The sequence below is a fragment of the Falco naumanni genome, chromosome 2 (assembly GCF_017639655.2).
Source record: "Falco naumanni isolate bFalNau1 chromosome 2, bFalNau1.pat, whole genome shotgun sequence".
NCBI lineage: Eukaryota > Metazoa > Chordata > Aves > Falconiformes > Falconidae > Falco > Falco naumanni.
The window spans coordinates 19,119,950-19,146,431 of NC_054055.1; the positions used below are offsets into that span (position 1 = coordinate 19,119,950).

The 26,482-nt window shown below is 41.0% G+C and overlaps 1 protein-coding gene across 1 annotated transcript in view; it reads left to right on the top strand.

Annotated features, from left to right (window-relative positions):
• The window catches only part of LATS2 (large tumor suppressor kinase 2), a 49,271-nt gene extending 24,246 nt beyond the window's left edge, over positions 1-25,025 (top strand). Inside the window, exons 3-8 of the mRNA XM_040583502.1 lie at positions 10,528-10,660; positions 14,598-16,135; positions 18,881-19,463; positions 20,102-20,284; positions 21,594-21,700; positions 22,384-25,025. Of these exons, the coding sequence (XP_040439436.1) occupies positions 10,528-10,660; positions 14,598-16,135; positions 18,881-19,463; positions 20,102-20,284; positions 21,594-21,700; positions 22,384-22,878 (3,039 nt within the window). The 3' untranslated portion in view covers positions 22,879-25,025. The remainder of the gene's footprint in view (positions 1-10,527; positions 10,661-14,597; positions 16,136-18,880; positions 19,464-20,101; positions 20,285-21,593; positions 21,701-22,383) is intronic.
• Positions 25,026-26,482: the final 1,457 nt, after the last annotated feature.

Genomic DNA, 26,482 nt, shown 5'->3' on the forward strand with positions numbered 1-26,482 from the left:
AGTGGTAATGCATTCCAACCAGATATCCTGGAGGTTTTAATAGGTCCATTGAAGTACTCCCCAAAGAAAAATTAAGGGGAACAAAATTCTTCTAAATTTCTAAAAGCCATATCAGGAATATGCTTGAACCTTGTTTGGAAAGTTGTTAGTATTTGACCTTGAATATGAATGGGGGACTTAATTTTACTGTCTTTAATTTTTCTTGCCTTGAAGAAGAGGTTGTAGACAATTGAAAGTTCTGGTGGTTTAAAACTGAACCACCCCCCCCACCCCCCCATATAAAGTTACAAGAAAAGGAGGGGAGAGGTGTATGACTCTTTAAATACTAAAATCTTACGAAAAATAAGATGCCTGAAGTAGGCAGCACTCAGTAAAAATGACAGAGGCATCATGAACAGGAACAGATTCAAAATTCAATTTGTATGGTTGGATATGGAGAAATGCAATAAACAGTACTAAAGCATTGCAAATTAGCAGCACCATGTGACTTTCTGAGGAACAGCTGACTTTGGCAGTGCAAAAAGCTCTTCTAGTCTTTGACACAATTCTTTTGTGTGCTTTGGGGCTTTATTCCTGGACAACAAGCCTCATAACTCATCTTGCTGAATATGAATACCCACTTTACAAGTCCCTTGCATCTAGTTTGGCTAAGAAATCACTTGCAAGCTCCATGAATATTTGTAAGAAAACCTCTTTTATACATAACTCAGTATGTATTTATCTTTATTGTAGAAGGAAGAACAATGGGAGGCACTCCTCTTGGTGTCTGTGGCCACTGAAAAGAAATACTTTGATACACAAATAGCATTATTGTAAATGTAATGCCAGCCAAAGGCATTTTTGGCTAAGGCAGGAGCAATAAAATTGGCAAACACATCGCTTGCTGCTAATGAAGAGGAATAAGCTCATCATGAAACCTTCACTGAACTGCTATTCTATCCAGCTTGATTTACTTGCCCTGGTAGAGTAAGAAACTGCTGTCTCAAGGAAAAGAAAAGAAAAAAAAAAAAGTGGGGGGATGTTGGTGCTAGTAGGAAGGAGTCATGCTAGCTTTCTGACAGCTCAGTATGTGAAAAGCAGGTCTGAAGGAGAGCAGGATGGCCTGCTGCTCTTGCAGCAAATGCGTCCTGGTTACTGATAAGTGTAAAATACTAAGAGCCACCTGGCAGAAGGAACCTGAAAGAACTCGATTCCAAGACAATACTTGAAAGAGTTTATATAGTACTTTGTAAATGGCAGCTGGCTTTTGCTGGAACTGCCATCTTAATGTATTTGGTAATTTAAAGTGCATTATGTCAGGAGTAGGTTAGTTTTCTGGGTTTTTTGTTTTTTTGGTTTTTTTTTTTTTTTAAGTTTGCATGCCTTAAGGGTAGATACACTCGCTTGGACCACTCCCAAAGTATGAAGTAGCAAATGCCATTTTTTATTCATGGCTGGATTTCATGCATGAGGATCCTGGTACAAAACTGGAAGGGAAGCTATACTCGAATGCCTTTCTTAAAACAACAATGCTGTTCTGCAGTGTGGTGCACCTTTACCTCAAGCCTGGGTCCAATTCTACCTCAACTTTGAAGATGCCTTTTGTGCAAGGTTCTTTACTGTGTTCTACTTGTATTAAGAGTTTGTGACATTTCAGTGGCATAAATAAATTCCTGAAGGCAACTTGCTAAGATTTTTTCCCCAGAAAACTTGTATTGGTTCTTTGCTGGGTGCTGCAGTGTTTATTAATATTCTCAAATTGGCCTTTAATACTTACACTGGTATTAGTGTCAGCACTGTTGGCCAGATCTGCATGTTTCACTAGGCTGAGTCAGACAGGGCAGAAATGGAGTAAGGAGGAATTAGTCTGGCTGAAGTCTGCCCGTTCTTTTGGGTGGGAAAGCTTTCCGATGGCATTGGTGAAACACATAGCACCTCTCCTGCTCTCCTAGGGATTTCAGCCCACCTTACAAAGAAGTTAGAGGAAAGTGCTTCCTGTTCTTGTCTTTTCAAGCTAAATTCTGTTTCTGAATTTAGTTTGTTGATCCATTTTTGCTCTCTGGATGTAAATCATGCTAATCCACAGGAAAGTTTCAAACCAAATGGTGACTGAGTATTTGAAGATTCTTGCCCCATGGGTATCTTCCTCCTAGTTATAAAGGCAGTAACACTTGATATTTTCCGCTAATAGCTTTTGGCAAACCCTGCTACTCAGTGCTGCTGCTGAAAGGATTCACTGTTCTTTGCATCAACTTGACTGCTTTTCTACCTTCTTTATCCTAACAGTAAACAGGGAGATGGGAGGTGTTGCATTTCATAACACCTTGAATCAAAATACAGAAGCTTGGTAACAAGCTCTCTACTGGATTGGACTTCTCTGCTATGTAGAAAGGATTTGATTTCGAGTACCAGATGGGCAACTCTTGTTCTTTGAGTTAGACTTGCAAGCCTCAGAGCTGGCCCAGTGTTGAGCTTGGTATGAAAAGGGAATGGCCTGTTTGGTAACACCTCTAGTTACTAAAAAATGTGAACAGGAGCCTGGGACAGGTTTTCAGTGAACATTAAAAGAAGATGATAGTGCTTATTGGTTTGGGACAACTCATTTGCTTATACTTGCATTTGTTTTCTATTTGCCTTCTGTTTTCTTTTCTTCAGAGTTCAAAAGCTATTGTAGCATGTTATGTTACCTTTGTAATATTAAAAGTATTGATGAACGGTGTCATGGCTTGCCTTGTTGGAACCAGAGAAACTCTTAAGCCTCACTGGTTGATGCAAGGCATATGGTTGAGGCACTGCATAACAGAATACAGGTCATTGCGGTGACTGCCTGTCAGGAGGGACAGGAGCTAAGGCTGAACTTGCTGCGGACTGTGTCCAGAGGGTGGGAAGTTCCGTGTTCTAGTAACCAAAGTGGGGGATTTCAAGGAAGGAAAGGAGCTATGTGCACACTTGCATGTGTGTGTCTGGTCATTCACACATGCATGAAGTAAGCAAAGCTCTTCCATGCTGCTCTGTAACATAAATCTGCCAATGCAGTAATTTATAGATGCTGTTTATATAACATGATTTGCCTCAGTATAAGATTTCTGAATTAGCACATAATAGTGCTCCTGGTTTGAGTTCCCTCTGCTCCAGTGCTGACAAAAGGAGAGAGTTGTACAATTCTGTCTGTTGATGGACTCACCATGGGTCATTTGGTTATACTGAACTCTAAATAGTTTAAATAGCTCTCCAATGAGCAGACTTAAAAGGGTAATGAGGAACAGTTATGGCTATGTATGCAATCATTTGTTCTGTTTTAAATTAAAATCCGTTTTAGAACAGGATTTTTCCCTTGTGTTTGTGTAGGGCTCAGAACAGTTCAGGCAGCTTTGAGTGCCATCACTGTAGAAAGGATTTTGTGCAGCTATAAGATAACTCAGGCAGTGAAGACATAAAATACACACTTTCCCATCTATTCTACCATTTATGCGTAGCCTCTGAAGTTGGGGATAGTCCTGGATAGTCCTGGAGCACTTCATGGGTCCAAACCTGAATGCTGTGTGCACACTAAGGAGAGATGTGAGATCATCCCACATCTGATGTGGGAGCTGAAGCAGCGTGTGTTTTCCAAAATGGGGACTTTCTGTAGCTGGGGAAGTATTACTACTGCCTGTTACTATTGGCCAAGTTTGATTGCTAAATCAGGAGCCTCTGCTCCTTCAAAAGCTGGAGGAAAGAGTGGGTGCCTTGAGAAAGAGGCGTAAGAGCCTCAGAGGTAAACATCAAGTCACCACGTATTTTGGGTGCTAACAGTGTCACTCTGTCCACCAAATATCTAGGGAAGCTAGGCTTCTACCACCAGCTGTTCAGCCACAGATGTGCTTTTCCCAAGGTCAGGGGCAGGGGGGAGGAACAGGGAGAACAGGCTCTTTGTCTCTGTTCCTTAGGTTTATCTATTAAGCTGCCTCTGTAACGGGGTGCTCTGAATTCTGCTACCCTTCCTCTCATGCCTGTGTTCTGGTTGGGACAGAACAGCTCAACTCTGTTCTTGCTTCCCAGCCTACTTGGAAGAAAGGGGAAAAAGAAAAGAAAGTCCTATTCATGATGTCTTTAGATAATTTTCAGTCCCTTTCCATTATTGTTGTTAATGCCATGGTCTCTCCTTGCCTGTTCATGACACCTGAGCTTCATGCAGAGTACAGGTTGGTTGCCTGGGGCAGAACCTCTTCCAGCTTCCTGCAGCCCTTTGCCTTTCTAAATCTTTCCCAGAGTGCCCAAGATGCTTCTGGAAATGCTATAATAAATGTATATATAAATATATATAATGAAATTACTTGTTTGACTGGTGACACAAATAAGAGCCTGATTTATTCATGGAAGAAGTATTGTGTCTTTTTTAATACACTGCTTCAAAAGGGCTCACAGGCTTACTTAAAACTAGGTTAATATCAACACAATCACATACACAGACATGCACACATTGTTAATATCTACATGCATGCCTGTGTACACACAAGTACTCTCTGGGACATCAACAGGAGTTGTCTGATAAATTGTTCTGATTAGATTTAAAAATTGACATTGCAGTGCATGTGTGTTTTTTCTTTAAACAGATTGCATCTCTTGAATAGTTCATCAGAGTTTCTTGAAGCATTCACATACGTGCTCTTTGTCTGGAGATGCCTCTTGTTATAAATACTTCCTTCACTTTACAAGCGTTTGTTTGGAAATATGTTGAGCAGCCATGCTCGGTTTATTTCCAAATGTCTCAACTTTGGGACCTTGGATTGGCTTATAGCCTGAAGTTCATATCTCTCCTTTTCATGCAAAGAGCCATATTTGAACAACTCGCAGAACACAAGACTGTAGTATAAAATGGCAGGCGTCCTCTGTGAAACACCCATGGCCAAATACTGTGTCTTACAAGGAGCTGTGGTAGGAGAATGTACTGTATGAGTTCAGATTAAAAAAAAAATACAACAAAAAGTTATATGCACTCTTGATATAAATTGCATAGTGTTAAAAAGTATTTTGTTGTAACTGATGTCTTTTGAGATACCTGCTAAGGAGCTGTGTCATATTTCTAGGTACTGTTGTCAGCTCTTGTTTTTTTCTCTCTTTTTTTTGGCCTTTTCCAAGTTGGTGATAGTGTTATGGCTAGAGTGCTAACAGAACTGAAAATAAATACAGGAACACAAAGGGTAGAAATGCTGCAACCAGGGACTAAAAGCCAGGAATACTCAAAGTTCCTCGGCTGAAATTAAGAAAGGAAAGGAATGACTTTACCTCAAGGGTGACTTTCCAATGCCGTTTGCACATCATCAAGAAAGGTATCAAAACCATGCCGCAGCCTGATCTTTTGTGATACAGACATGGGCTAGTACAGCAATAACGAAGAGCCTGCTTTACAAGAGAAAATGAAAAGAGTGTTGTTTGCTTGGCCCAGGAGGCCAAGCTGTAAGCATCCCTTAGCTGCTGAAGTTAAAAGACAGTCCAAACTAAAGGCAGGGGGAATAAACTGACTCTGTATAATTTAGGCTGGCACTAAGAGGGAGGTTTATCACTGCCAAAGCAGTATAGCTTTGAAGGAGCTTTGTAACAGGAGCAGTGAGGGGCAGAAAACTCTTAATGAGCCATGGGGTAGATCTCCCTTGGTTTCTGAATGGGTTATGTGGTTTGTGAATGGGCAAAGTGATTCTGCAGCAAACAAATGGGCACTCAGTAGGTTTCTGCCAGTGCTGATTTCCTCCTGCTTTTTTGACACACTAAAACTGAAGAGGGCTAGTAATTCTCAGGATAGCTTCTTAATTATGTGGCTGGAATATTTTAATCAGGATTATAGTTAGGCATGGGAATTTGTGGGCAGAATTTAGCCCCTGATGTTATTAATCTGAAAACAAGCAAAACAAGAGTAGAGTACAGAATTGGATGGAGCGTCCAACTAGAGAGTATTATGGAATAAGTTTCTCTGCTCTGTAGGGCTGCAGCAATCCAGACAGGGCATATTGTACACATTGTTTCCTGAGTTTCTTAGGTTTTCATGTTTAAAGTCATGAATGAAAATTCCTGCAATGGTGGGCTATCACAGCAAGGTTCATAATCAATTCTGGATCATCTCTTCTGGCATGAGCTTTAGTTTTTTCCGTTCTGCAGGGAACCTGTATCTGTTTCCTGCATCTGTCGCCCGTCCTTCTTTGTGAATGGAAAGCAAGTAATTAATTTTATTGTTGTTAGCAATTAATTACCCTTGCCAAATCTTGGAGGACCTATTGTCTCCTTCAGACACAATGTTCTTGGAAAAAAAAAATCTTACTTATTGTAACCTCTTGTGCAATCTTCACTTGGATGACAAATACATCTTGGCAACGAGGAGCTTTCTGAATGAAAAATGTTGCTGGACAACCCTGTAGTACAGCAAGAACGCAAACCTCTGCCAATGCTGGTGGAGCACAGCCAGGCAGGAGGGTAAAATGGGGAAAGCCTTTCACATTGCCTACAGAGCACAGAGTGAGATGAAGTCTGTATATGCACACATCAAAATACCTGTTTACCATCAAACAAGGATTTTCCCTGTTGAGCATCTGAGCTCAAAGGTGGCCTTCCTTCTAGAAAAATCTTGAAATCTGTTGGAAAACTGCTTTCTGACAGCGCAAGACTGGGGAAATAACGGAGAGCATGTTGACTGTGCAGCTGTCTGGTTTGGGTAGCCCACTGTAGGAAACAGCTGGGAAACACCCCCCTCCAATTTTTCTCTATAAACCCACAAATTTGGGATCCTGCAGAGTTGCCTTGGTCTGCTTTGTGGTTGATGCCTGACTTTGGTTTTCCATTAGATCTGTCCAGAACCACAGCTGACCACTGAAACCTCATTTTAATATTGCAGCTGTAACATTAATTACAAAATTCTTAATTGTAAAAGTACATTTTCCCCTTGTAGTTTTTCACCTTTAAATTTTTCACCAACAGCTAGTGATGTCAAAAAGGTACATAAAAACCCTGCATGGAGAGATGTTTGAATCCTCCAAAGGGAATACACAGAATGCAAAGAATGAGTTGGGGCCAGGACTACTCTGTTCCCTTATGGTTCTTGTGCACACTGCCAGCAGCTTGTGTTTCTCCTTGCAGGCTGACAGCTGGCTGTGGGGCTAGCAGAACGCAGCCAGCGGCCAGGTTTCTCAACCCATGCTGCGGCTGACAGCGTTTGGCCTGGTGAAAAGGAAATGATCTGAAGCAAAGGGCCTGATGCAGTGTACCTTGCAGTTAATGGAAATCTTTGCTGACCTCAGTGGGAGCTGGATTTGATCTTGTGCCTGCTTGAATGTTTTGGTGTTGGTTATGGCTCCAAGCAGATATTTTTTTTCGTGTCTCATTTCTGGTCTTTTTTTCTTCTTCTCTTTCTCAAATGTATGTACCTTAGAGTGATGTAAAATCAAGACAGCTCTATTTAATGTAGCTGTGCACTTTTATACTTGTCCAGTGTCTGTCCACTTTGTTTCCTCAGCTCTTCTACTGTCTGCAGTATCAGTTTGCAAGATGCTGGCATTGATTTCTCCCCTCCTTCTTGAGCCATTCTGCTGCTTCTCACAAACATCTCACCTAATCCTCTGCTCTCTAACAAGTGTAATTACTGACACTGCTTAATCTATCTTCTGCTCTTCTTCCTGTCTTTCTAAACAGTCCTTATGTCAGTTTCCAGCAAATGCAGGCCAGGCTCTGGCCCCTGCCACCAGTGGGGAGCCAGCTTCCCCTTCAGCAGGCTGCTGGAGGCCAGCCCATTGCTGCCTTGCACTAGCCACGCTCCCTTACCCAGCTTATTGTTGCCCTGCATATAGCAAGGGCCACCATGCCCCATTAACTAGCAGCTGCCTCGAGCACAAAGCATACCCTCTGTGAGACCCAGCCATGCATCAGCTTGTCCTCCGTCCCTAGCGAAGAGGGGCTGGAGTGAATGGAGCCCTTTTCAGGTGGCTGCCAGAGAGGAGAGCACTGCGGGTGTGGAGGATGATGATGGGGAAAACAATGCAGAGGAGGCCCAAGACCAGCTATAACAGTGCTGGAGCCTCTTGTTACCTTCCACTCTCCTGGAGTATCACATGCCCCCAGAGGGATTTGCCTTCTGGGTAGAGAATTATGATTATATGTCATCTGTCTCTGAGAAAAATGCTTTGCTTTTGTATGTGGAATGTTTATTTTTTGTTGGTTGCTCTCCATTTGCTTGGAGATGATGCAAGGCTTTTGTGAACCAGCATCAGAAACAGGCTGTTTGTGTCTCATGATAGCTATGGGGGAAAGGGCCAAAGCTATGGGATGGTGTACAGAGGAATCACAGGTGTTCTTTTGAACCACAAAAAAACTTACTTCATTTTTTCCTGCAGTAATGTAAATGCTAAGCAAACAGGGTATGTAATGAGGAAACCCTTTGGAGGGTAGGAGCTGACCTAAGGAAAGATGAGAGGGAGTGAGCTGTGGAGCACAGGGCTGCTGCTGCACTGGGGGCTTCCAAGGATGAGATTACAAGTGACACATCTGCTGGTCCTCTTAGGTTATTGTACAGTTCACAGTGAAATGTATTAGGCTTTCCCCCTCCCATTATTCCCACTCAAGTTTAAATAGGAATCTCCTAACATATCTGCTGAAGGTAGAACACGCAGCTTCAAATAGACCAGTGTTGTTTTTACTCTGCTTTTCTGACATAGGCAATGGCAAAAGAGGATAAAGTAGTGCCACAGTATAACAGGAGGGAAAGGATTTTTTTTTCAGAGATTATATTACTGTTCTGGTAATAAAAAGGTAACCTATTTATTGTATCCAGAAGAAGAAAAAAGAAAGAGAGGAAAAAAACATTGTGGGAAATTCTTTCCTTCATACATAATAGTTTTCTGTTGATTTAAAATTGCCCTTAGTAATGTGTTGATGCCAGTGAAACATTTCAGCTATAGGAAATATGAAACAACCACTGCTTTTCTATGAATTATGAGTCATAAATTGTATGAAAAATATTCAAACTTGCTATAGCTATTCCCCAAGCAGAACCTCTGAGTAATGGAGAAAATGCTGCCATTCTGGGGGGAGTAGAAGGGGGACTGAGCTAAGTGAAGCAAAATGCCAAGTGCCAGCTCTGTGCTAAGTGTGAATTAGTGTCATCTGAGATGATCCTCCCTTGCTAAGTAAACAATTAGTGAGTATGTTATGTGTACTTGCAATTCAGTCAAGCAAAATTGTTCTCAGATGATATGGGAAGGGGGCATACATACATGTTGGGGCTACCTGACTGCTCGCCAATGTGCCGGACTGACCTTTGAGAGGGCAGTGCACTTGTGCCAACCCAGCTGTCACATTGCAGTTGGTAAGCTAAGCCAAGAAGGCACAAACTCCATTTGATTCAGCATTTAGCAGGCAGGTTGTGGTGACAGAATTCCCCTAAAAATGGCAGTAAAGTGGCAAGATAATAGGATGCTGATGTTTGCAGGCAGGGCCATGTTGGTGACATTATTTTCATCCAACTTTAGCCATCTAAGAGCTAGGAGTTCAGTTCAAATTAGTTCTTTAATCTTCTGTCACCAAAAGTCAGTTTATCTCCTGTTGTATCTGTTTTATTAATTGCCTTTTGGAGTTTATCATAGCGAGTTTCTCAGCAACTGCTTTTGACTATGTATCTAACTTTTTGATGGGTGAAGTTCAGTGAGTTGAATTCAGCATTAAAGCTCTGGATTTCAGTTTCTTCGTCATTTCAGAAAAGACCATGTAGCCCTGTGAGGATTTGCAAATTTTTCTTTGCAACTAGAGGCTAGAGTCATTGTTGAAAGGTATTCTATATACCTGAGCTATAAGTAAAAGTATAAACAAACTGCAGGAGAGTATGACCTGCTGGCTGTAGAGCAGGGGATGCTAACCGTGGTTGTGCTAGTTTAACTAGAGCATTTATATTTGCCCTAGTTTTAGTTTTCAGTTGTGTGTCTGGCACCCATATTAACTTCTCAGTGATGGATGTGTGCCCAATAAAATACAGCTAAAAAGACTAACAATGTGACATGCAGTTTGGTATGCCTAGTCATTTTCCAAACAGATAGTGAATGATGTCCCGGCTGTACTGAAAACAGCAGTCTTTTTTCCCCATTGACTCTAGTCAGCAGAAATCAACCTCTGCCTAATTAGCATCTGTGAAAGGGTAAAGCTTTTACTGTGTTCAGGTGTGACTGAGACATGCTGTCAAGTATCAAAAGCTAAAGATTCTATTTCATCCTATGTCAAACTATGCTGTCTTTTCCAGACCTGATTCAAAGTTTATTTTAAGGAATCCTAAAGTGCACATTACAATTTGATGCTTCTTTAATTGTCAGAGTCTGGATATGTTGTGGTTTTTGTTATTTTCTTCTTTTAATTTTTGAGTTGTATAAGGCATGCAAACGTTTTCAAAATATGAGTGCATTTGGCTTCAGGCAGCTGTGATCTGGTGTGAATTATAAAATGTTTCTATAAATGTAAGAATGCTTACTGCTTTCTGGCCTGCAGTATAGTGCTTGGGTTTTGTCTCAATGTGATTCAATTCTTGTTTGCTTCATACAGGAGATGGCTGTCCGAGCGCTGAAGCAGACGGGTAGCAGAAGTATTGAAGCAGCTCTGGAGTATATCAGTAAGATGAGCTACTTGGATCCTAGAAATGAACAGATAGTACGTGTAATTAAGCAGACCTCACCAGGTAAGTGTTACCTTTTTTTTTTTTTTTTTTTAATTGGGTTCTTTCTTCCAATAAGCTAGTTTTTGAAGTAGAGTCATTACTGGTGAGTAGTGGATTGACAGCATCCAGCAGTAGTCTTGTTGGAGACAGTGAGGTGAACATGGCTTTGCAAGGTGAGCTGGGCTGGAAGCTGAATACAACTCACCTGCTTTGCAGGGTTTGTCCATGCACATATTTGTAGTCCAGCCTTCTTAAACTGAAAGCCGTTTATCCTTCCACGCAAGTGAGTTCAATCATCTCAAGTTTACTGGAAGGGAAAAGCTTTTGTATAGGGAATTGCTATGGAGTTGTGAGAGAGCTCACTTCCCAGGAATTCATTCATGTTAACATCCTTGCAAGTAAACTGCAGAAATAGCTTGGGCCAAGACAGCAGAAGCTTTTCTGCACATCCCTGCTAGTCTGCTTCAGCTGTTTCATGTACACTACCAAACTGGAGGATTTGGGCCCTGTGTATGCCTCATCAGCAAACATCCCGCCACAGCTGGCAAAAGGCCTTACAAGAGTTGTTTCCATTCAGATATTGGCACTTTGAGCACTGCAGAATGCTTTTGATCTGCGACCAGGATACACTCTGGTTTGGATAGTTTGTTACTTTTATCTTCTTTCAGTTTCAAAAATTGTCCAACCAGACAAGTAACCATCCTCTTAATTGGCTGAAAGGATGTTATCACACGCTAGTGTTACATGCTGCGGAGGGGTTAGTGGACTAAAGGTTGAGTGGATTGGAGAGCTGTTTTCAGGGGCCTGTTGCCTTGGCCAAGGAATTTGTTGTGTCAGTGGCAACATTTTGACTTAAAATGTCTGTGTTGGAGTAGTTGAAGCTAACAAATCCACTCGATCGACCTGAATACAGTAGTATAGCTTTCTTAAGTGTGGTCAAAATTGAGTTTACTGAGTGCAACTGATTTCCACACGACAAATTTCTCAGCCACCTCAGCAGCACTTTCCTCCTTGCCTTTTGATCAAATTGACAATCTTCATTGGGAAGGGTGTTAAATTTGGCATAGCTGATAGAGAGGCATGTCTGGAGGTGGGGAAGGCTGAGGAAGAGAAAGCCCATTCAATTAACAAAGAGAAATCCTTGGACAGGAAGGAGATCTTCAGTAAAGCCACTTCTTTCCTGGGGGACCCCAAAGGTAGCCACATATAAGGAAGGTGAAAACAGGGAAGGACCTCATTTTCCAGGTGGTCACTTTCAGGAATGGAGCTTCAGATGTGGTGGGAAAAGATGATGGTTCTGTGTAAGGAGCAGCTTAGCTGCCCTTTCTGTCAGTCTTTGACGTCCTGTTTTATTATTTTGGAAAATTCTGAAAAACTCGTAAGAAAGTATTTCCAAGGGTGTTTGTTACCCTGCAGGATGACCATCTGACAGACAAAGTAGTAGTACAGACCAGTTTGCTATTTGAAGAGTTCTGTCCTAATACATGCACAAATGTGGCCTCAACTAGGCTTTACAGAGAATTTAAAATAACTTTGGCAGAATTACTGATATGTATTTTGCTTTATATTATAAAGGCTTTATTCCTTAAAGTGAAAGAACACACCCAGTCCTAAAGAGCATACATTTCTTCTGAAAAGGTTGAAAAGTCTTTCTAGGCTAACAAAAATGTTGTCTTTCATTTGCATTTGGTTTTGCTTTCTTAACATTACAATGCATGCAGCTGTTTTGAATACTTAACCTTTCAAGCTGAAAATCAACCTTTGCTTTTAGGATACACAGAATGCAAAACTTAAATATCATGTAAGTGATGTTTGCCTGCCTGAGGTGCCACAGATTCATATTGATTTGTTTGATATGGTATTGCTTGTGCTAGGATAGCATAGGTCTCCTCTAGTTCATTAGGAAGCATGTAATGCTACTTGGAAACTTCATTTGCAGATTGAGAATTTAAATCTTCAGGGTTTGAATTCTATATATTGGTGTATAGAAATAGATTTTCAGATTACTCATTTTTGTCCTGCTTTAACTTCAGTAGTAAAGCTAACAAGAGTTTCAGCATACTGGCAAGACTCAAAACTTATCAGATACTACTGTGTGACAGAGAGTTATGTATAAAAACAGATGATTCCATGAGTATTGTTGATTAAACTTAAGAATACACTCTGATCTAAAACCTTCAGAGGCAAGAGACAGTCATAACAGTTACTGTGTTGGGTGCAAATGTGTAGGGAAAAAAAATCGTCTACAACTACCACATTTGGTATCTTTACAAATCCAAGTATTTCTCCATCACACCAGAACAGACTTACTGGTATACAAATCTAGGAGGTGGACATTATGCCTCTCTTGACATCAGCAAGATTCCTTGCACAGCTGAAGTAAGTGTCCCAAATGAGGACAACTACAGCTGCCGCTGCTTTCCTTCATGGCCTCAGATAGGGAAAAGCAAAGTCAGCTTGCCCCTGAGGCTCAGCATGAATCCTACTGATAGAGGTGACAAATGGGTCTTATGGCTGCCTCCCACCTGCTGGCCAGAGTAGCCGCTTCTTAGGATGCCTTGGGTTGCCTCAGCCTCATCAGTGCATCTCACTGTGTCGCAGCGGGTGAGCTATCTTAAGTGCTGTAATAAGTATAACCTCAGTAAGCACGCCCGTGTGTTATCATAGAAATAAGAGCAGCTGAGTATAGATTTCACTGTGAAGAACACTGATTATTTGTCCAACTTGATTCCGTTTCAAAACATCGCATTGTTTATGAAACTGTCGGTGTGGGGCAGCCTTTTCAACGTGCAGAGATGGTGCATAGACCTGTCTTAATAACGTGCCTGTCCATGTGTGTCTGTATGTAGCAGGGCTTGCGTGTCAAGGCAAGGAGGCACAGCTCTGCTCAAGTGCACTGCATCTGGCCCAGCTGGGACATGCTGTAATGCAAATAATCCAAAAAGCTTGCAAGCCAGTGTTCAATCCTGTTAGCTCAATATGACTATTATTGTAGACCTTGTGAAATCAAGATTTTACAATGAAATTGTTTAGGCATAAATGGGCCAAGTCCTGTCATTTGTGAAAGCTGAAGAACCAGAAGGGAAACAAAATAACGACGGCACTGAGTATCACCTTGTCTTTAGCACAGCCAGTGCTTTATACACCTGCAGTTTGTCCTCAGATCAAAAAACTGATGAAAAGTGCCATTAACACTTCCAATACAGGAATGCTGGTATCTTGTCTCTGCACATTCTTCAAACTAAGATTAACATGTTGACACTCTGAAAGGTTTGCCTCCCAAACAGATGGAAGATGAGTAAGATGAGGGGATGCTCTATGTCCAACACATTGGAAAGAACACAGGACAACTGTTATGATGGTTTTGTTGCAAGTGAAGGAAGGGGAAACAAGGATTTTTGAGGAGAAAGATGGAATTGAGAAATGTAAGCAGATCCCCAACATGAGCAGTGAGCGCACTATACAGATGTGGACAATGTGGTGACCTAGTAGCTTATAATAATGTTGACTTCAAGTAGTACTGACAGTCCTTCTGGGAGCTATTTTTCTTCTGTTGGTGCTGTACTTAACCCTCTGTTCTGTAGCTTCCTTCTGTCTGCGAGTAATGACTGGTAATACTGGTCCAGCTTTAAAAACCAGGCTATAGTGTAATCTGATGATTTCATAGTTGAGGAATTTGTGCTTCTATTTTCATAATTTGTTAGGACTCTCAGATGATTCCTGGCATGAGCAGTGTTGTGGCCTGTAGCTCGTTATCAGTAGTAATACTTGGCACCTATAACTTTAAATGTTCAGAGTGCTTAATTTAGGTTTTGGAAGGTGTTTTTGTAATACATACTCCCTACACAGTGTGCATGTGTGTATGTATGTATGTATGTATGTATAGATGGATGAGTAATGCAAAGTAATGGGTTCACCTGAATTGTTTCCTAACATTCTTCTGTGTTCTTTTATAAAGGAAAGGGTATTGTGCCCAATAATGTAACCCGCAGGCCGAGCTTTGAAGGATCAAATGAATCTTTTCCATCCTACCATCAGATCAGTAATGCAGCCTATGAAGGGACAGGCTTTGGAGCAGAAGGTGCAAATATGCTAACTGAAGTTCCAAGGCCATACATGGACTATTTAATCTCTACTTCACAGTCTACAGCTATGAATGCTCCTGTACAGCGACCTTCTGGAGTAGGCACTCACAGCACACCAACAAGCCATCAGCAGAAAACATACCCTGCAAATATTGAGACTTCTGTGATTAATTATCCAGTGGCTAATCACAGTAGTCAAGCCTTGCAGCTGCAGGTGTCCCATGGCTCCAACAGCCAACATTACAGTAGGCAGCACATGATGGTGCAGGGAGAACCTATGGGGTATGGTGTTCAGCGTAGTCCATCTTTCCAGAACAAGATGCAGCAGGAAGGAGGATACAACAATCTCCCAAATAAAGGGGCAGTTGTCCAGAATAATTCAGGTCATGCATTTCAGCAGGCACCGGCAAGCCTGTATATGTCACATTCTCATCATAAACAGACAAGTCCTTCCTCTCATCAAATGCATGTGATATCCAGAGGTCCAGCCTTTGCTAATGACTTTTCAGACAGTCCACCACAAAATCTATTAACGCCATCTAGAAATAGCCTAAACATGGACCTCTATGACATGAATAATCCTCAAGTTCAGCAGTGGCAGGCAGCAACGCCATCACGCCGAGATTCCTTACAAAATCCAGGAATAGAGACATCTCCACGGCAACATGTATCCTTCAGACCCGATGCCACAGTGCCAAGCCGAACAAACTCCTTCAACAGCCACCAGCAACAGCCACAAGTGACAGTGTCTATAAGACAGGTTCCTCCAGGAAAACCTGATCCTTCAATTACTTCTCCAAATACAATAACAGCAGTCACGTCTGCTCATATTCTCCAGCCAGTGAAGAGCATGCGAGTGATGAGACCTGAGCCTCAGACTGCGGTGGGACCTTCCCATCCTGGTTGGTTACCTGCACAGACACCGGCTGTGGATGGCTTGGAGATAATTGAGCAGCATGTGCCACCTGTTGGAGCAGCTAATGCCTATCAACTAGATGTGGATTACAGTAACCAGGAACTTCGGTGTCCACCACCACCGTATCCCAAGCATTTGTTACTTCCCGGTAACTCTGAGCAGTTTGATGTCAACTGCTTATGCATGGGTGTAGAGCAGACCCTCCGTGTAGTCCCCAATTCAACGTGCAATAAGGCTGAGGAGAACAGTGAGCGAAATGATAAAAGCAGCAAGAACACTAAAGCTGAAAAACCAAGCAAGGATAAAAAGCAGATTCAGACATCTCCGGTGCCAGTGCGAAAGAATGGCAAAGATGAGGAAAAGCGAGAATCCCGAATAAAGAGCTACTCACCTTTTGCCTTCAAGTTCTACATGGAGCAACATGTAGAAAATGTCATAAAGACCTATCAGCAGAAAATTAACAGAAGACTACAATTGGAGCAAGAAATGGCTAAAGTAATTACCTTTATTTTGTCATAATAAAAGCTAATGGGGGTTTAATTGATTATTACTGGTTTTAATCAGTCTAAAAATTTATAAAGGCAGACTCCACTGGAAGTAGTAGGTATCCAACACCCCTATTTTTGCTTAGAAGCGTGGATGCAGGTCTGGGAGGCTGTTTGAAAAGCCTGAGATGTGAAATAACATATCTTCGTACCAGAAAAGCAGGAAAGTATTAGGTTTGCTTAGGCAGGAACTTAGAAGTCAGTTTTGAGGCTGAGACACCTCTGACAATACTTTGGCAGGTCTTGCAAAACTCTGAGAAATGTTTTCCTGTTGCTCCAGTTTTTCCTTCCTGTTCCATGATAGCCCGCATTCACCAAAGCCGTGGTTCAACTTGGCAGTGTATTCACTGTGCCATATTTTCAGATAAGTATGGAATACTTAACTAGAAGTTGTTTGTTGCCCACATGTAAGTAATAATATCATGCAAGTAATCATGTCTTGGCCAGCTTGAGCTGATCTTGGGACCCTTGCTGGAACTTGTTCTAGAAGCAGGTCTCAGGGAGGTGCACTTTGAGTGAGCAAGCTTTTTTCATGCCTAACTGTAGCTCTCAAACCTAAGCTGATTCACTGATGCGGCTGCTTAAAACAAAGCTGCCAAGTTCTGGTGGTTGCTGTGGCAGTTTTGGTTTTAATTTTTAAACGTAGAAGACGGGTTTTTTTCCCAGGCGTGACTAGAATATGACTAGTCTACTTTTGTATTTAAGGATAAACTCTAAGGAAAGCTATTATTAACTCATATTGGATAATAATTAACTACCCGATCTTCCCAAGCACAGTCAATTTCCAGAGTTAATTAATTTGATGTTCATGTTGCTCCAGAAAACTCAGCAGTTTGTTTGTTGAGATTAAAATTAAACCAATATGCTTCTAAAATCTCTTGAAAGGTTGCCATTTTAGTGGCAGTTAATAGTTTCTCCTCACTGCAAATACAGATTGTGTTGCATTGGTTGAATTTTGTGAATATTTTCCTGAGATTGAGATAGGGAGTGATCTCTGGAGAAGTCAAAAAGCAGCTAATTGCATTAGTTCTGTTCTGACTCTTCAGCTTTCCCTCACTTCATAACTCAGAGATAATTCAGCTATAAACAAAAACAACTCCTTCCCCTAGCAACCTCATCACTGGCTGGAATAACACAGGAGATTTTGGCTAGCTGAACATCACATTATTCTAGAATTAACCAAGAACACAGCACACTAATTATTTTACCTTAAAACAATAAACACTTCCTTTATTATGGGTTGATGTACTTGCCTTACATTTTAAAAACAGTGTTACTTGTTTCGATTTGGCTGTTACGTTCAGTCTGAAAATTCATCCTACCTGTTTTGCAAGTTTCTGCAGACCTCTTCCATCCTTTATTCATACAGATTTCATTTTTATACTGCAGGGATCTCACTGCATAGTCTGGCTGCCCACATTCATCTTTAAAGACCTAGACTACAGACATGAAATTAAATCCATCTAAGAAGCAGCCCTGTGGGCATATGCTTGGGTCTCTAGGCTGCTAATCAGTCAACTTCAGCTCCCTCCACCCTCCTCCCCATTGCTGCTTCTCACCAGGAAATAATCTTCCTCTCAGGGTGCTTCAGTTGATGCCAGTTAATTCAGGATTTTGGAAATGGGATATGCAGAAAGAAAGGGGCATGCTGCAGAGGATGCATTGTCTGTGTATCCTGGGGATCAGCCCAGGGGTTTCTGCTGGCGGAGGCCACCAGAGGCCGTCAGGAGAGGGACAGGCACTGAAGATGGCAGAGTTAGCAGCATGTGGGCTCTGTCTTGAAAGGTGGGGAAAGTCTGGTTCAATACTGCTGCTTCTCTCTTTTTCAGGAGGTCTCTCCTCACAGCCATATGAAACGTTGCTTACAGTTACTTGGCAGCTCTCTGGGGATGGGAGGTAGACAAGCCAGCTTTTTTACAGCTTAGGCGCGCAGGGAAAATAATACATTTAGAGGGGAAGTAGCACCAGGGTCTGGGCTGCAGGGGCTGAGGAGAGGCCAGACCTGAGGGTTATATGCAGATATTTGGGGAGTGAAAAGGGAGAAATTTATAGAACAGGTGGTCAGGAGATCTGCAGACCTCAAGAGTAGAGGCTGTATATAGCAGAGGAAGAAAAACAGTTTCGAAAGAAGATGGTTCCCAAGGTACTTGAGAATATGTAGGTCAAAACAAGCTTCTTAATTACAACACAAAAACCAACAGACCAAGAGTCAAACAGTCAAACAGCACTCGGGGTAGGAGCTGTTAACGTGAGTTCCCCTGGAAAACCGTTCATGAACAAATGGACTGCTGCATCTAGGTTTATGTTTCAGTTTAAGTTAAGCTGTACTGCAGTACGCATACATATAGTGGAGTGCAGTGGCAAAAGGGATATTTGAAAGGTGTAAACCAAATCCCATGATCAGGTTTGTGATATTGTATTCTCCTCTCTGACAGTATTGCCCCATGTCTGTTCATTCAGTCAAATGAGAAAGGCAGACCAATCTCATATATGGCAAATTCAGGTAACAGGTTTGGGCACAGTGAATTTGCCAGTATTTCAGAAATACCTCAACAGACAGACGAGATAGCTCTCACGAATACGTGTTTTCTGATTCTTGGTTTTCTCAGAAATGCATTTTGGGAATGCTCATTTATTGTTCTCTTGCTATGAATGTAACAGTACTAGCTCTTGTGGTTTGCTTTCCTTTGTAAAGGCTGGCCTTTGTGAAGCAGAACAGGAACAAATGAGGAAGATTCTCTACCAGAAGGAATCCAACTATAACAGACTTAAAAGAGCCAAAATGGACAAATCTATGTTTGTGAAGATCAAGACTCTGGGTATTGGTGCATTTGGAGAAGTATGCCTGGCCTGCAAAGTAGATACCCATGCCCTGTATGCCATGAAGACTCTGCGAAAGAAAGATGTGCTAAACCGGAACCAGGTGGCTCATGTCAAAGCGGAGAGGGACATACTTGCTGAGGCAGACAATGAATGGGTGGTTAAACTATATTATTCCTTCCAAGATAAAGAGAACTTGTACTTTGTGATGGACTACATCCCTGGTGGGGATATGATGAGTCTACTGATTCGGATGGAGGTCTTCCCAGAGCGTCTGGCTAGATTTTATATTGCAGAGCTCACTTTGGCTATAGAGAGTGTGCACAAAATGGGATTTATTCATCGAGACATCAAGCCTGACAATATTCTGATAGACCTCGATGGGCATATCAAACTGACTGACTTTGGACTGTGCACTGGATTCAGATGGACTCACAATTCAAAATACTATCAGAAAGGTAGTGTTCTTAGACTTTATTTGTGATGGTATTGCATTTCTTACTTTGAAACAAACACGTACCTCTTGGCAGAAATGCCGCTTCAGAAGACAGAGGTGGTGTGTACACTGACAAACAAAGACTATACAATGTGTGTGCGTCTCTCAGACTCATTCACTTAGTTTGTTTCCAGTCCTTTGTTTCCAATACTGTTCGATTCCTGATCAGTAATGTGGCTAACCACTGCAGTAGCAGCAATTTTTCAGTTTGTACTTGTTTGGAAGGTTTATTTTGATGGTGAAATAATTTAATTGCAGATTTGAAGTAGTCCACACGCTTTCTTCCGTTTGTGCCGTTGAGGAGTATTGGCATCTATTGGCAAAAAGGTCATAAGCAATTGATATACTTAACCTAAATATACTCCATTGTTCTGTATCTCCCATATGGGAGCATGCTTCCTTGTGCTGAGACAGAGATATTTTGCTTGCTTTGGAAAACCAATTGTGAAGGGGAGGGCAGAAGGAAATGCCTTGGGTTTAAAGTTCAAATGCTGTTCTTCAGTGAGAGTAGAAGATGGCACAACTAGAGCTAGATAAATGCTTTTCTCTTTGTGTGCTGTTTTATGACCATGAATGTAAACTTTCTCTCCCATTTGAAAGGGAGCCATATCAGACAGGACAGCATGGAGCCCAGTGATCTTTGGGATGATGTGTCCAATTGTAGATGTGGAGATAGGCTGAAGACATTGGAACAAAGAGCTAAGAAGCAGCATCAGAGATGTCTAGCCCACTCCTTAGTTGGAACCCCAAATTATATTGCTCCTGAAGTCCTACTTCGTAAAGGTAGATAACCTGTATGTTTTTCCTGTTTAAGTGAACATTGATGCTTTGAAAAACTTCTTTTTTCCTTTTTTTCCTTAAATACGCTTGCTGCTTTCGAAGATTGTCATTCTGAAGGCCACAGGCACTTAGCTCAGATTAAGGAGAATGAATTTCTCTACATACTCCACCCTTTAGCATCACATTGCTGTCATTGATGGTGGTCATACTTTGTGTATCTGTTTATATCTACACTCTGAGGCCTTTGAATGTGACTGCTAATAAATGTGTCAGATGATGTTGGCAGTGGTATTTTCCAAGTATAAAGTAGGTTATCTGTACTCATGGAGTACAACTATGACCACTAGCAAGTTTACATAGACCAGTGAGTAGCCAGCTGATGGTTCTGAATCACTGATTCAGGCAGGCCTCTTAAATATGAATGATGTAAACTTGTGGAAACAGGTCCTCCAGAGTTCCAGCCAGAATCTTGGGGAAACCCAACAAAAAGTCTTCCACAATTGATGCCGGACACCCGGCATTCAAAAGCTCGTCTTGAGGTATTTTGACAGTGCTCAGTGGCTATCCATGCAGAACAGACATGGTCACTGTAGTAAGGAGGTTAGATGTTCAAAGTTGTCTTGCAAGCCAGATCCTAAGCCTGATCTTTCTCAAGCTGAGAGATTTCCCATTGAACCCTACATCTTCCAATGACACAAATCTCTATTGCTTTGAATTCAGTGTTTAAATCCTCCATTCCTTTTCAGAGATCTCAAACATACACCTTATTTGTCTTGTCACAGCAATTAAGTGATTGAAACTGTTCCTCTGCTTGGAACTTCCTCAGAAAGTGATGTGTGGCTTGCTTCTGTTTCTAGAGCCAGGCTGTGTCTCTCAGCAGCTTTACAAACTTTCAGCAACTTTCAAACCCCACTGAACCTGGGGGGGACATCAGTTGCCAAACCTTTTTGTTACTGTTTGAGGTCAAATTTGTGCTGTGTAGTGATGTAGTTGTGGAACAGGGCACAAAAAAACCTGTAACTCCTAATCGTATGACTTCACCACTTACTTTTGTTGAGAATTAAATTTCTTCAGAAAGATTCCCAGACAAGAGGATTACATCTTTACTAGATTCTACTAAAATAGAATTTAGGTCAGCAAGCAGAAGTGACTTTATGATGAAGTTAGATTGGGAGTCCTTTATTTTTAGGTTACAAATTGTTTGTCTAGAACAGGCAGAAATCTGTGCTGTATGTTTTGATACTTAATTGCAAGTATCTCTATACACATTCTCCTTGGCTGGTGGAGGACAACCTTTTCACTTGCCTTTCAGGATACACTCAGCTTTGTGACTGGTGGAGTGTTGGTGTGATCCTTTTTGAGATGTTAGTGGGACAGCCTCCTTTTCTGGCTCCTACACCCACAGAAACCCAACTGAAGGTAAGTTGAAGCAAAATTCCAATCTGTGGTAGCAAAATTTTAACCTTTTCTCCATGCACAGACCTATCCCCTTTGGTAAATCCTTTGCCAGTCAGTGAAGAAGATACTGAGTATCAGACCAGGACTGACTTGTCCAACTGCATAGTTTTATAAGTCTTCTCAGCAGCATTCTGATTTCTTAAGCACGAGTTCATCCATCTAAATTCCTTAGAGTACCTATCAGATTTGAGTAAGCTGATATGCCAGTGATAATTACAGTTGGCAATGTGTTTCAAAGTCAAGCAGTGAGTGGTTTTTTTTATTAGAAAGGATGTATCTCATGACCACTTTTCCTCGTTTACATTTTGGAGCCAAAATGAAACAATTCCTTGAAGTCATTCCATGAAGTCATGTGTAAACTGATTGTGTTCTCAAATCTGACTATGGGACCATTCAGGAAGGAATTTTCTTTTTTCAGAAACCAGAATTGCTCCTTTTATCTGCTCTCCGAGAATGTTTCTTGATTCGTTAAAGTTATTATTAATAGCTGATGCAATCTGATCATTGGGTTCTTGAACCTCTAAAGTAAATATGCAGTTTGTGAGTTGACTAGTTATGTGTATATTTCTGTACAGTTAATGTTGACAATCAGAAGTATTCTGTTTCCAGGATCAGAAGGTGTTTAATACCTTTCTTGCCTCCAGGTGATAAATTGGGAAAGCACACTGCACATTCCCTCACAGATCAAGCTAAGCCCTGAGGCAAGTGATCTCATCACAAAGCTCTGCTGTGCTGCTGAGGACAGGCTCGGAAGAAATGGAGCAGATGATATTAAGGCCCATTCTTTCTTTCACTCTATGGATTTCTCTACTGATATCCGTAGGCAGCCAGCTCCCTATGTTCCAAAGATCAGCCATCCCATGGACACTTCAAATTTTGATCCAGTTGAAGAAGAAAGTCCTTGGAACGATGCTAGCGGTGACAGTACCAGGACGTGGGATCCACTAGCCTCTTCCAATAGCAAACACACAGAACATGCTTTTTACGAGTTTACTTTCCGAAGGTTCTTTGATGACAATGGGTATCCGTTCAGGTATCCCAAACCTTCTGGCATGGAAGTTGGCCAGTCTGAGAAATCTGATGTAGAAGACAAAGGTGTGGTGGATCAGACTGGAGCTTGTCAGCCTGTATATGTGTAAATTATTGTATAGAGTACTCCAGGTAAGACTAATCTAAATCCAGTAGGGCCTTTAACTGATCCTTTAGGAGCTGATCCTGCAGTGCTTGTTAAGGTGTAACTTCAGCTGAGGTTGGAGGCATCCTGGGGAGTCAGAAGCTTGGAGGATCAGGTCCTAAAAATGGCACTCTTGAAAGTTCAGGTCAGTTTTACTGTAAATAACTTTGTTGATAATTACACTTGAAATCCTGGTCTTCACCAAAATCTGCAAGGCCAGAAGTCTGTCATTTCTAGGCCTATTTTTATTTGAGGTCAGCATCCCCCTACTCAGATTAACATTTACAGTCTTCTGCAACTGTCAGCGTTATTTTTTAAATGAATAAAGAGCACTTATATTTTGTTTATAGCGGGGGGGTGTGTGTGTGTCCTACTAAATTATAGGGATTAACTTTGACAAATCGTGCTGCTGTTCTTCTTTTCTACATTTTTATTTTATCCATAGCACTTATTTCACATTTAGGAAGATGCGTAAAGCTGAAGAACATGTGATGAAAGGTCTCAGTGCAATAATGTAAGAAAGAAAAAAGAAAAATGAAAAAAAGAAAACTGCTCTCTAATTTTCTAAATTTACTGATGCCATTGTATTCGCACCATGATTTTTGTTTATTATATGTATTTTCCACATTTCAAAATTGTGACATAAAGCTGCTTTATTTCCTTCTGCTTATTGGAGTATAATAGAAAGTGTGAGCAAGTGACAATTTGGGTGTGATTTCATTGTCTAGTGTGTGAAGAATGTTGCATGAGCAGTGTTTTTCTATTTGAAATGGCCTTTTCTTGCCATTCACAGGCAGGTCCTGTGGATCCGTTTTTACTGAAGGTCTAAAATTAGACCGTTTTAAACCGTGTGTTGATAATGTATTGTGTGGATGGTTTCCTCTTATGATTGTATCCAATATTAATTTTGTAAAACAGATTGCAAAGGTTATAAGTGAATAGTGATTTTGTGGTCTGATGTAATAGATCATTTTAGTAAACACATATCATCAGCACACACGTTTCCCCACAAAGGATCACTAGCAAGACCAATATTACAAAGCTGAGTTGTGGCAACAGCCTAGATTGGGCTGATTCACATAGCGTGCAGCACGGTGTTCGTGGTTTAATACTAGCAGTAATGCAGAGCACCAGTACTAACAGATGTAGCTCAACGTCTTCAAAAGAGAATGTCGAATGCTGTTCTCCTGTAACACATCGAGATCCCAAGTGCGATGAGGCTGATGTTGAGGGCGTGCATCTCCACAGATGTCTATGGAACCTGGAGGTACGTGGCTTTTCCAGACGTCAGATCCCTACACATGGCTGTATATCTGTTTAGGTTCCTAATGTTTCAGGCACTGACATCTGAAAATGTTGGCATTGTGCATAGGTCATTCTGTCCTGTTGTCTATAGGTAAAAATGTTGCTGTGATGGAGCACAATAGTCCTTCATTTCTGTCAAATTATAGGCATACTTTGAAATATCAATTCTTAACTATGTTAAAATACACATTTTTCTTATATGTATAAGTGAGAATTATTCAAGGTGATATCAGAATACTAAAGGTAATTAAGCCATACATATTTGCATATATATTATATATAACTAAATAAGTAAACACACACAAAAATCCTTAATTCAGATTAGTGTAACAGTCCTGTTTAAAGTGATTGATGTAATAACATTTGAGGAAAACACTCCTTTAATGTGTTTTTGCTTTATTTTATTTTTAAATCTGGAGCTTCATTATTTTTTCCGTATATTATTCCACATATTATTCCTTAATGTTTTAGCATATCCTATCCTATCCATTGTTTAGATATCTAAGCAACAACATATAAATTCATCAGCCTAAACTAAACAAAAATGATTGTGTATTTGTTTACATTTGTATGAAAGGAGTGTTCTGAGGTATGCAGTGCTTGTGTTGTGACAGTTCATGTAAGATTCAGTATTACTGCTTTTTTTATATAGTAATGCCATTTTTTGTTATTTACATCTATCTGACATTCTTTCATGTGGTAGGTTCTTTCTCAGGAACTCAATTTAACTGTTATTTATTGATATATCATTGCCTTTGAAAGCTTCTACTGGCACAATTTATTAAAAATCTGAATGAAAATCTAAAATGCATTATGTGTTCTTGAAAAGGATAATTTCTGCCTATTTTAAGGCAGAACTTTTAATGGGTTTGGTTTTGTAACATTAGCGATGGGTTTGAGCTACAAACATGAACTTCAAATCTCACCTCTCCGGCAGCGTTTGACGTAGGATCTCTGGGTACCTTAAGACCGTTTCTTCTGTCGTCGTGGCCCTTGGCAATAAGGGGCAGGGTTCCAAGGTAAAATTTGCTTTGGTGTGACCAGGTCAGTAGGCAGCATAAAATTTTATAAAACAGTCCTTTTCTCTGCAGCAGTGGCTCTGCCTGGGCAGCCACAACCAGTGTGCTTGCCCCCTCTGGCTGTTGCCTCTGTTGTATTTCTAAAATGTAAATAATTCACCTGCAAATACAGAATCTTTGCAACTAAGCAAAAACAAGAGAAACTAGCCCAGAAGGAAACAGGTGCTTCCACAGTGAATACATTACTCATGTAACATCTATGCTGCAGGGAACAGAAGCCAACTCACATTTCACCTAAGGAAGGACTGTTACGAAAAACAAATCTTTCGAGTTTAGCCAGCGCTGTCTCTATAAGGCTCACATCCTTTGCAGACACTTCAGGGGTAAACAGAAACTTGGAGTGAATTTTATGAAATTTGAACAAGTAAACAGCATGCCGTATATTGGGATTGGCTCAAACCATTCTCAGTTCTGCTAAACTTCTTGCAAAAAGCATCTAATATCTTCTTTGAAGAAGCTACTTAAATTCAGTGTTTATATATTAAAAAACCCCACCTCTTTCTTTAAAAAAAAAACAACACAAAGAAATCCCTCAAATGTATTTATTCCTGACTGAAAGTAAAGAGTTTGCTAATTCTGAATTAGTGTTCTTGATTAAGGCCACAGGTGACATTTGAGATGCCATCCTAACTTTACCAAGTCAAGGAAGGTTGAACCTGCTGCTGATCTCAGCAAGACAGGAATTTCATTCCCGGGTTTCAGCACAGACACGTACGCGCAGTTAACACCACCTGCACTGTGTACAAAAGTGTAAATAATTGCCTCAAAAAATGTAAGTAATTGCTGTTTCCAGAATGGGAACTTTGTAACGCAAGGGTGCCGGTGGCACAGGAGCAGAAAAGGCCTCCACAGCCTTTCATACCTGTACTCTTCAGTCTGGCCAGATTTGCCAAGAAGCAGCAACAATTCTTGATAAGAAAATAATGCCTAGTTGGATGCAAAAGAGCTAGCAGCAGGAGTTATAACCAGGTACCTAGCCTGAGTAACATGAAAGCTAAATGAGGGAGAGAAGCATTTGACTTTTAAATGGAAATGGAAGAATGAGGTGAACTATGCAGGAGGCAGGCGATAGCCTGTAAGTTGATGGAAAATCAGTCTCATAAACACAAGAAAATTCTGTTCCTTCCCCTGTAATTTTTAAGGTATGAAATAACTGCCCTAAAAGCTGTCCTAGAGAAACTAATG